At 37.7% G+C, this 11,856-nt stretch overlaps 1 protein-coding gene across 1 annotated transcript; it reads left to right on the top strand.

The window, feature by feature from the left end:
* The first annotated feature begins 6,434 nt into the window (after positions 1-6,434).
* LOC133874219 (ethylene receptor 2-like) lies at positions 6,435-10,732 on the top strand. Its single transcript, XM_062312092.1, has 3 exons — positions 6,435-6,826; positions 7,296-9,169; positions 10,001-10,732. The coding sequence occupies exons 2-3, from the start codon at positions 7,433-7,435 to the stop codon at positions 10,541-10,543; spliced, it is 2,280 nt and encodes a 759-aa protein (XP_062168076.1). The 5' UTR covers positions 6,435-6,826; positions 7,296-7,432; the 3' UTR covers positions 10,544-10,732.
* The last annotated feature ends 1,124 nt before the right edge of the window (positions 10,733-11,856 follow it).

The following is an 11,856-nucleotide window of genomic DNA, read 5'->3' as shown; positions in this document are numbered from 1 at the left end:
TTTTGTTTACTTTCTGTACCTTGTATATACTATTTTAATTTTGTTAGTGCATGTTTGGTCATCATTCATTATCATTGCCTATTTTTCCATACAACCTAAACTTAGAGCGGATTTCTAGACGAAGTAGATCCAAACTGAACTCACGTCTAAGAGCCCGTTCTAAAGACCAAATGGCAGAAGAACCAAAGCCTGTGCTGTTGAGGGACCACTATGTTCCCTCGACATACACACCCACTTCAAGCCTTCAGTTGCCGGACATTATGGTAGCTCATTTTGAAATTAAGTCCGGATTCATTCAAATGCTTCCATTTTTTTACGGACTTAGTAACGAGGATCCATATAAGCATTTAGATGAATTCATTGAAATCTATTCAACCATAAGGTTGCAGAATTTTTCAGAAGATGCTTTAAGGATGCGCCTCTTTCCGTTCTCCTTAAAAGACAAAGCAAAGTATTGGTTAAATTCCTTAGAGACTAACTCTATAACTTCTTGGGCTCAAATGCAACACGAGTTCCTTAAGAGGTACTTTACCATAGGAAAGACAAACCAAATACGAAAAGCCATAATTGGTTTTTCACAGATAGAGGGAGAACCATTTCACGAGACTTGGGAGATGATTAAAGACCTTTTATGAAAGTGTCAACATCATACTGTTCCCAAGTGGTAGTTAGTACAGTGCTTCTATGATGGCTTAACTTAGCCTCATAGGTAGATGGTAGATGCATCTTGTGGAGACACTTTTATGTTAAAGAGTGAGGATGATGCATGGATACTTTTTGAAAATTTGTCAGAAAACTCTTTACACCATTCATCATCTGGTCGTAAGATAGGTGCTAAGACCCAAACTCTCTATGAAGTATCCCAGCCTTTGGACTTGAATGCCAAAGTGGATGCTTTATCTAGAAAATTAGATTAATTTTTAGCATCCGGTTTTGTTCCTGCAACTGCATCTCACATACATACTCCACATTATGCATGTTCATTTTGCTCCGACCCATCACATCAGGCCGGAAACTGTGCTATTGTTGGACAGTTTTCTGAGCCTCCTATTGAGCAAATGAACGCATCTTTCTCTAGAACGTGTAGTGATCATTTAAATAAACTTTATAACCCAGGTTTGAGAAACAATAGTAATATGTAGCGGCCTAATGTTCCACAATTTAATGGACTCCACGTCCTCCCAACCAACAATAGCAATTAGCCCTTCCACTTCCTAGCAATTCTGCATTTGAAGAGAAAGTGTTGACTACTCTCAAAAAATTTGAGTCACGGACTCAGATTTTGAATTCTTATTCTCAGTCTATAGCAAAGCTAGAAGTCCAACTTGGACAACTAGCTAAGTCACTTAACGAGAGAGAGCAAGGGAAGTGTTCTAGTTCACCTGTTACTAATCTTCACACCCGTGCTGCCTGAATGTCGAAACCCGTTTAGACATTGTTGGCGAATTTAAGGAAAAGACACCGGTGAAGTGGGTTGTTCGTCAATTCAAGAAGCGTTGTTTGTTGCCACTCTTGAGGCCGGCAAATGATTCTTACTATGCTCCGTTTTTCCGTCTTTTCTATCAGAATCTAAGGTATGATACAGAGGCTCCCACATTTCTATCATCCACCATTTTTTATCAACACATTTATGTGGGAGTTTCTGAAATTGCAGACGCAATTAACTGCCCTTCCGATGACCCGAGTGGTAGATTTGGTGAGTACCCTCCGCATTGTGATTTGCACTTCATTGTTACATCTAAGTTTGGGGGTAGTTATGGAGATAGTAAAAGTACTTGTATAAAAATAGCCCAATTGCCACCTAGCTTATTACTTGTAGACTCTGTGCTTAAAAGAAATGTGTGTCCATTAGGGCACAAAACACAGAGAATAGGTGATATACTGACTGCTTTTTATGCTTTTGAGGAGAAATATTGGGTGAATATCCCAGAATTAATTTGGAAGCAGTTGCTCAAGTGTTGGGAAGATATGATAGAAAAGAGGTTGGTGAGTGCATTCCAAAGACCTCTTCCTTTTCCATGCCTCATTACTAAGCTCATAATAGATAATGGTATTCCTATTCTTGAGAGGGTCCCCATTGATATGAATATTCCAGTTTTTGGAATCACTTAGTGGAAACATAGTATTTCACATATACCCCAGCTGGGTGAACCTCAGGTAGAGATAGAGATAGACGACATCCCGGCTGATGAGATACATAAGGGTGAGCCGTCAGCTCCTAGAGAGGCGCCAGTTCCATCCACTCCCATAGATTTTTCAGTACTTCATGGACAGATGGACCAGATGGCTTTGGAAATGAGAGAAATGAGGGCTACACAGGCTAAGATCCTTGATCGATAGGCAGCTATGGAGACCATGATGAGAGAGTACTTCAACCATTTTCCACCTCCTGATGCTGTGCCTTGAGTGATATTTGGATGCCTTTCGCTCTTTCTTCTGTTATGGCATTGTATTTTTGGTAGACATTGTGCTTTTCTTTTGATGTATTTTTCTAACACAATGTACTTTTAACATGTCATTTTTGAGTAAAAGACAGGACTTTTGACGTTAACTGCCATTGGGAATGTGAGATTTTCTTTTATTATTTCTTTTGTTATCTTGTATATTACTCTTGTTTTTAGTATTCTTTTTCAAGTTAAGTGTTCTTACCTCTAAGTATGGGGGTATGCTTTGAGCCATATCTCCCAATCAGGTTTTCTTTATCCTTGATATTATGCGTTCATTTTATACACATTTGGGACAATGTGTGATTTAAGTTTGGGGTAAGGAAGAACAAATGATCTAAATTTTGTACAAAAATTTTCAAATTTCTTTGTAAATATTTATGTTATTTTGTAGAATTTAGCTGATTTGTAATTATGATTTGTTTTTCATTGACAAATTTAAAATTTTGAACACATGATCACATAATTAGAGATTCTAAATTTGCTTAATTGCACTTGGCTATGAGATTCACTTTTAAATTTGAAAAATCATGAAATACATTGACATATGTTTGTGGGGTATGTGCTTAAGTTAATACTTTGCATATTGGTTTTTAGTATCTCGAAAAACTAAGATTACTTGTTAGATGGATGACTTGGGCATAGTTTATTAAAAAAAAAAATGAATAAGAGCTTCATTAAGTAACCGGACATCTTGCCTGCCTCATTAAGTATTGAGTGTTCGTGTTAAAAGATGCGAGTAAATAAATAAAATGGTTAGTTTAACTTCGTAGTTCTTTTTAGCTTGAGTTATTAAGCCATTTGGGATGTTCTACGTCTAGTGCCCTAAAGCCATATTGTTTGGGAGTCACTGGTTGGTACATAGGTCATTTAGAAGCTTAAAGAAGTTAAGCATTTTACATCCATAATAATGTTGAAAATATTAAATCCTGCATATGCCTTAGTTATTCTATCTAGCGAGAGATATAAAAAATTTTGAGACATTGGAGCATGTATGTAAGTTATATTTTTTGAAAGCCCCATAACTATGTGTTAATATCAAACTACATTATTTTGAACATGTAATATCTTAGCCAGTCATTTGTAAATGAGTAGACTATGATTTTTTTGAACTATGTGAATATAAAATTTATTATTTTAAAGTCGTTCATGAATTATGAACCATTGTTGTGATGATACTTCTTTCTTATAAATAACATTTGTATTTTGTAAAGATAATGTTTGTAGGTAACACTTCTGCTAAGCCTTCAGGCGACTTCACTCGTCCACTAGGGTAGCCTAGGGGTTTAAAAGGCTCGTTGCATGTGTCAAATGCAATCGTGTTTCCCACGAAAAAGGATGTAGAGTAGTTGTTTATATTTTAATTTCTAGTTGTAATGCTAGGGATTAGCATTATGTAAGTTTGGGGGTGAGATAAATCTTGAATTATTCTATTCAAGACCTCTTAATTTGCATTTGTTATACCTAGTTTGTGTTGTATATATAACGTTTTGTTGTAGTTTTGTATTATGTCTTATTTTTAGGTCTTAGTTGAAATCTAGTTCTCTTATTCCGGATCTCATCCCGTGTAGTATGGCTAGAGAACTTGTTGCCTTTAGCATTCACCCAAGCAATTTGGTCCATAGCTCCAATTGAGACACTAGGCAGCAAGCTTTGAATACAAACCAAATCTTCAGACTTTGCAAGAGGCCAATTCTAGTCTTCTCATTCAAAACAGAGGAAACTTTTTCATTCAACTTACTGCCTGAATCATAAACAACCTGGAAGCCAAATCTGTCAACCAAAATTCCACTAGGATGCCACAATCTAACCAAAGGAAAATAGAAGAACCACATGGATGGATTTATGGGCGGGACAATATAGGTCATGCTATAACAACCCGCCCCTGGCCAACGACACAATATTGTCCACTTTTTTGCTCTCCCGAACCAGACTCTTTCCAAAATGTTACCCATCTCGATACTACTCTCGCAGAAGCATGCTTAACTACAGAGTTTTGATAGGTTCATGGCCATCACAGCTTTAATAAAACACATTTTGTCAAGAATGGTGCGAATATACATATAAGCATATACTCATTCCTATACCCAGGCGATGTAAGACGTCAAAATCACTCCATCTTGGTACCCAGTGTCCTCGTTCACAACCCTTATGGGATCACCCCATTCTTGGCGTCCCAGCGAGTACCCGCTAGTGACCCTTATGGGCTTGTGCACGCTCTTCCCATCTCAGGCTGGACAATAGCTTTGATACCATTTGTAACGACTCACTCCCAACTATACAATATTGTCCGCTTTTTGGCTCTTCCGAATGAGACTTCCTAGGAGATTATCCATCTTGGTACTATTCTCGCAGAAGCACACTTAACTGCAGAATTCTGATAGTTTTTTGGTCATTACAGTTTTAAAACGCGTTATGTCAAGAAGAGTGCGAATATATATATATATATATATATATATATATATATATATATATATATATATATATATATATATATATATATACTAATTCCCATACCTAGGCGATGTGGGAAGTCACACATGCCCCCTTTCAATTCCTAAAAACCAACAAAAAAAAAAGAAATAAATAAATTTAGCCTAGTAGCTTTTACCAATAAAATTTTTTGACCCTTGACCCCTGGCCATAAGAGTTTTTAGCTCTGTCTCTGAATTCCCTTACCATAAACCTGAGGAGCTTTTTAGTAACAACCCTTAGCTGCAAAATTTTCCGCCAACACTAAGACTCTAAGAGCCCTTTGGGGAACTATTACAAGCCAAAAAGACCTCCCCTTTAGCAAATTCACTTTGACCCAAGCCACCCACAAAGAGCCTGCCTTAAAAAAAAGATTCAAATGTGCTTCAAAGTAGCAAATCCTATTCAAATCCTCTTTTCATCTTTTGGAACACAAAGAGCCTCTCACGACACCTTAGCCTTAGGAGGATCATCAACTCCCCCATTTCAAAGAAATCTATTGAACTGTTGTTCTACGCTTCTAATAATCTTCTTAAGGCAAGATGAAAACACTGTCTAATACATCTGAATACTGTATAGAGATTTAAAGAGTTTTATGTGAAGTGTTCTTGAAAAGTGAATAAAAAATGTGAATTTTCTGACTAAAGAATTCAAAGGATTTCTGGTCTAGTTGGTTGGATAAGTGGTTTTTTTAATCTTTATATATATATTTTTTTTCAGAGCCTTGTTTATTTGTATAGATCTTTTGCAATTCCTTGTTAAGACTCTCTTTGAATATAGCCTAAGTGGAAGAAAAAAAAATAATATTGCCTTGTACTTGCATCACCTATTAAAAATTGAATTTAGTATCTAGAAGCACCAAATCCACAAGGAAAATGATGAGAGATAAAGTATGTATTTCCAACTATTTGGCGCACGAATTCAGTCCTCCTCTAAGATTATTACATGACACCCATATAGAATTCATTCAAATAATCGTGAAACATGAAGTCCGTGAACAGCCCTTATTTACTAACATAAAGACAAAGAATTTCAAAAACGCTCCGTGATGTAACGGGCGTGTGACATTCCCGGCAGCCAAACACAGACCACAGCATTCCCATTTCGTCGGAGTGAACGGAACCCGTGGACGTTAACACACGCGCCCCCTGCTGCAATGCAAATAGCGACCTGCCTCGGGCGGATCTCCGTACGTGACCACGTGTCGAAAGCAAAATAATCCCACTTCCACAAGCGGGTTTGGTTTTGGAAAAGCAGAAGAAAGCTCAGAAGGAACAGAAACTTTTTTCAATTTTTTTTTTTTTTTTTTTTTTTTTTTTGGGGTCCGTCCGTCTGTCTGACGGGGACGTTATTTTTCGAAAGAGCGTCCAAGTTCTCTTCATGTAACCCCCGCGGGTCCCACCTCCCCCACCTTGTCCTTCTCTCCCTCCCTTTTATTTCTCTCCTCCTCCCACGAAACAACGGCGCGGACAATACAGCGTTTCTCTCTCTCTAAAGCGTTCTTCTGCTTCTGCTTCTTTTTTTCTTTCTTTCTTTCTTTTTTTTTTCTTCCTATAAATAGATAGCTGAGGAGTTGCTAACAAAGAAAAAAGAAAGTCCGTTTGAGTGACTTTTTTTTTGGTATGTGCTTTGAGCTTGAAAGCCCTTCTTTAACGTTTTAATCCAATGGAAGAGGAGGAGGTGGTGGCGGTCGGCGTGGAGAGTTGCTGACATGTGTAACGCAACGGTGGAGATTCGGTGCTGTGAGCTGATTTTTCTTGGTGATGAGGAGGTAAGAAAGGATTGGGGTTAATGGGCAGCGGTGTATGGAGGCTGTGCATGTGGGGGGTGAAGAAGGATAAAGATCTGAAGCTAGCCTTGATTGGAAAGTCTGGAGTGGTGGGTTTTGTGTTGTGGGTGTGGTTCTTCAGGTACGCTTTCTTCTTTTGGCCTGCATTTCTGGGTCTTTTTCGGGTTTTTGGGTTGTAAAGTTGGTGGGTGTTTCTCCCATTTTTTTAATGATTTTTTTTCCTGCGGGTTTTGTTTTTATTTCTTTGCTGCGAGGGTCTTTGGCTTGGCTGAGTTTTGATTTTTTTGGTGTATTATTTTGGTTTAGGAAAAATGTCGCCATCTTCATCACTGTGCTATTCGTGAATTTTACTATAGAATAAAATAGTTTTATTTGATTGATTAAGCACGAACTTTGGAGAAAGAGAATTGAGCTAAATCGTTAGGATTGGAAAAATAAATAATTTTTACTTTCTTTTTGGCTGGCTGGTGTTTTAGATCTTAAAGCATTGGATTTAAAGTTTTTAGATTATTCATCTAAAAAAGAAAAAAGAAGAAGTTTTTAGATTTTAAATAAGCTTCCTATTTCGTTGAAAACATTTTCTTTTACAGGAAATGAGAATTGAAGATTGGGATTTTGAGGTGCTATAGTAGAAAATATTGTCGTTTCGGAAGTTTATTCTGTACTGGGGTCTGGAAGATTCGAACTTTAGTGTTATGTGGTTTGAAGAAACAGTAATTTGGATGCAATGTTAAAGGCATTGGCATCTGGGCTGTTGATTTCACTGATTATTATATCGGCATCTGCAGCCGGATGTAATTGCGAGGATGAGGGTAGCTTATGGAGCGTTGAGAGCATTCTGGAGTGCCAGAAAGTGAGTGATTTCTTGATCGCTGTGGCCTACTTCTCGATCCCCATTGAGCTTCTTTACTTTATTAGCTGTTCGAACGTCCCCTTCAAATGGGTTCTCCTCGAATTCATTGCCTTCATTGTTCTGTGTGGATTGACCCATTTGCTCAATGGCTGGACTTATGGTCCACACCCATTTCAGCTAATGCTGGCTCTCACGGTCTTCAAGATTCTCACTGCTTTGGTCTCATGTGCCACTGCTATAACACTCATCACTCTCATCCCTTTGCTTCTCAAAGTGAAGGTGAGGGAATTCATGTTGAAGAAGAAGACTTGGGATCTTGGCCGAGAGGTTGGAATTATAATGAAAAAGAAAGAAGCTGGATTGCATGTTCGGATGCTTACACAAGAGATTCGGAAATCGCTTGATAGGCATACAATTTTGTACACGACCCTGGTCGAGCTATCTGAAACTTTGGGTTTGCAGAACTGTGCAGTTTGGATGCCTAATGAGAATAAAACAGAGATGAACCTGACCCATGAGGCTTATAGGAGGAAATATTCAGATACGTATAATTCTGCTATACCAATTACTGATCCAGATGTTGCAGATATCAAGATGAGTGAGGAAGTGATTGTCCTTAGTCCCGACTCAGCACTTGCTGCTGCAAGCAGTGGAGACTCAGGTGAACCAGGATCGGTGGCTGCAATTCGAATGCCAATGCTTCGGGTTTCCAATTTCAAAGGGGGAACTCCTGAGATGAGACAGGCTTGCTATGCAATATTGGTTTTGGTTCTTCCAAGTGGACAACCTAGGTCTTGGAGCACCCAGGAACTTGAGATAATTAAGGTCGTTGCTGATCAGGTGGCTGTGGCTCTTTCACATGCTGCACTTCTTGAAGAGTCCCAGCTTATGAGAGAGAAGTTGGTAGAGCGAAATCAAGCCTTGCAACAGGAAAAGACGAATGCTTTGATGGCGAGCCAGGCAAGAAACGCATTTCAAAAGGTAATGAGTGATGGAATGAGGAGGCCAATGCACTCAATTTTGGGTTTGCTTTCAATGATGCAGGATGAGAATATGAGTAGCGAACAGCAAACTATTGTTGACACAATGGTGAGGGCCAGCAATGTTTTAACAACTTTGGTAAATGATGTGATGGACAACTCTAGAAAAGATAGTGGAAGATTTCCATTAGAGATGAGATCATTTCGCTTACATTCTGTGATAAAAGAAGCGGCTTGCCTAGCAAAGTGCTTGTGTGTATATAAGGGCTTTGGCTTTACAATTGAGGTTGAGAAGTCACTGCCTGATCATGTAATGGGTGATGAAAGAAGGGTTTTTCAGGTGATTTTGCATATGGTTGGGAACCTGTTGAATGGAAACGATGAAGGGGGATCTGTAATGCTCCGGGTTTTCTCTGAGAGTCAAAGTCAGGGAAGGAATGATCAAAGATGGTCAACCTGGAGATATATGTCCTCTGATGGGGATGTGTATATTAGATTTGAGATTGCGATAAACAACAGCAGTTCTCAGTCGGAGAGTGCCATTTCAATTGCACAGCCTGGTGGTCGGAGGTACACTAGCGATGGACTTGAGGAGAGCAAGAGCTTCAGCATTTGCAAAAAGCTAGTGCAGGTGAGAATTTTTAAATTGTGTGCGTGCTGTAAGACTTGGAAACATTAGGATTATGGTGCTAGACTCTTTATTTTCTGATTAATGGAAGACTTAAAAACAAAATATAATTGTGAAGATGGGTTCTGCATGAAAATAATTGCTAATACACAAAGTTCATGGAATGTGAAAATAGTACTTTTGCTTTGTTCCTTCGAGAATTGGTCCTAGTTAATTATAAAAATTGAGGATACTTTGTGTTTAAAACCAAACATATTAGCCATTCTTATAGGATAGAATGTTTCTTGATTGACCACTTGGAAATTATAAGGCCTGAAGTTGTTTTGGTTACTATGATACTTCCAATTCACATGTTTTCTCAGTGTTCAAAAATTTCTTGTTTGGCTTGGATCAGCTGTAACTGGCTAAAGGCATTGATTCTCCTCATTTTGCACATTCTGCAATTGTTTTGAGAACTTAGTCTCCCTTTAATGTGTGACCGACCTATTGGATCACATTTCAGTTGAGTTGCTTGACTATAGTTTTTGAAATTCGGGAGAAACATAGATAACATTGCCACGAATATTGTTCAATTTCTAAAGTCACTCTATAATTTGCATTATTACAAGATGGAAGCGTTATGACATGGAACGTCTTATTCATATTTTGCTAATTTAATATATCTCACAGCTTGAGAAAGGGCTACTGATAGTGCTGTTTTAGTTGGTTTCAGGACTTTATGCATTTTTAACTTCAAAAACTGTTGAAGCAACCATATAGCTCTGACAATAGTCTTTTTCTTGTGTTTTAAACAAATTCTTATATTTATATCCGACCACTTATATATTGTTGCAGTTGATGCAAGGGAACATATGGGTGGTCCCTAACCATCAAGGACTTGCTCAAAGCATGGGACTTGTTCTTCGGTTTCAACTCCGACCATCCATTGCAGTAGCCATCCCAGAACCTGGAGAATCTTCAGAGCACACACATTCTAACTCTCTTTTCAGAGGCGTACAAGTTTTATTAGTTGATGATGACAACGTAAACAGGGCCGTGACGCGAAAGCTGCTTGAAAAACTAGGCTGCACTGTTACTTCTGTTTCTTCTGGATTTGAATGCCTTGGTGCTATTGGCCCATCAGGTTCTTCTTTCCAAATCGTTCTTTTGGATCTTCACATGCCGGAGTTGGATGGGTTTGAAGTTGCGATGAGAATTCGGAAGTACCGTAGCCATAGTTGGCCATTGATCGTTGCCTTAACTGCAAGTGCTGATGAAGATGTGTGGGAAAGATGTATGCATATTGGAATGAATGGAATCATTCGGAAACCAGTTCTGTTGCAAGGTATTGCCAGTGAGCTTAGAAGAGTCCTGATGCAAGCAAACAAAGTTGTATGATGAGTCTGATGACACAGGCTGTAAAAGTTGAGTACTGCAGTGTTCAGGATTCTTTCACATCCTCTCTGGGGTTCTTGATAAACCAAGCGAATGACATTATTTGGCTCCCCAAATACCCCAACAAGCTTCCAGATGTTATACACACAACATTCAGTCAAAATGCTATACAAAATTAGGTCACTTCTTCTACCTTCATGTGCTTTGAGTTTTGTTATAATTGCATAGATAGTTCAGATCTGATCATAGGTAATTAAAATTATCTTCTTAATTTACACCCTTCTAAGTAAAAAATATCTACATAGAGGGAACTGTATAAAGCTGAGTTGCAGGTTTTTCATACAAGCGGTGGAGCAGTAGTAGCTTGGTGACATTATCGTACAATGACTCGTTGGGAAATTTAATGGTTGGGGGCATCTAAAAATTAAGGGGAAAGCATATTTACGCTTCTCACTATAAACAAATTTGCAATATTGTTCTCCCCCCATTTTCTAATTTTTGCAATGTTTTCCTCCATTTATAGTGGAGTTGCAATGTCCTTTTTTCGCGCTCAAAATGAAATAAATAAATAAATAAATAATAACCTTGATAAAATAAATAAATAAATAAGAATTTATTTTTTTCCTGAATCTTTTAGCTTTTTGTTTTTGTTTTTTTTCTCTTGAATTTATCTTTTTCCAGCTTTCTTTCTTTCCAAAATTTTTATTATGAGTTTTTTTTTTTTTTTTTTTTTTTTTTTGTCATTTTGAGTTGTGAAAGGACATTGTAATGTCAATGGTAGATTTGGAGAACATTGCAAAAATTAAAATATTAGGGGAACATGGCAAATTTGTTGGTAGTTAGAGGAGGTAATTGTAGTTTTTCTCAAAAAAATTATATCTTAAAAGTTTTTCTTTCCCCCCATATAGTATGCAATCACTTTATTGATCAACGATAATAAGGTTGGAAATTGAATTAACAAAAACGAATTAGGGTGCTTTCCTTGAAAATGACAATGGCCATACGAACCCATCATTTATAAAGGTCAATTCATCGTCACTCATAACATTTGCAACATTATGAAAACACAGGACAATGTTTTTGTAATTAATAATAATCCATTAGCTTATTAGTAATTCAAAAACTACTAAAACAACATCCAAGGGCTTGTTACTAGCTAATTGTATTGTTATATGTCTTTTATCTTTGTAGAAAGAATTTGTCAGAATATTAGCACTACAAATGCTACAGTAGAACATCCAATTTCAATGAATCTTTTTTTTTTTTTTTTAAAATAACTGGATACCTTGGGATTCGTCCGGACTAGATCTTCGGGA

The sequence above is a fragment of the Alnus glutinosa genome, chromosome 1 (genome assembly GCF_958979055.1).
Source record: "Alnus glutinosa chromosome 1, dhAlnGlut1.1, whole genome shotgun sequence".
NCBI lineage: Eukaryota > Viridiplantae > Streptophyta > Magnoliopsida > Fagales > Betulaceae > Alnus > Alnus glutinosa.
This window is presented reverse-complemented; position numbering and strand designations above follow the sequence as displayed.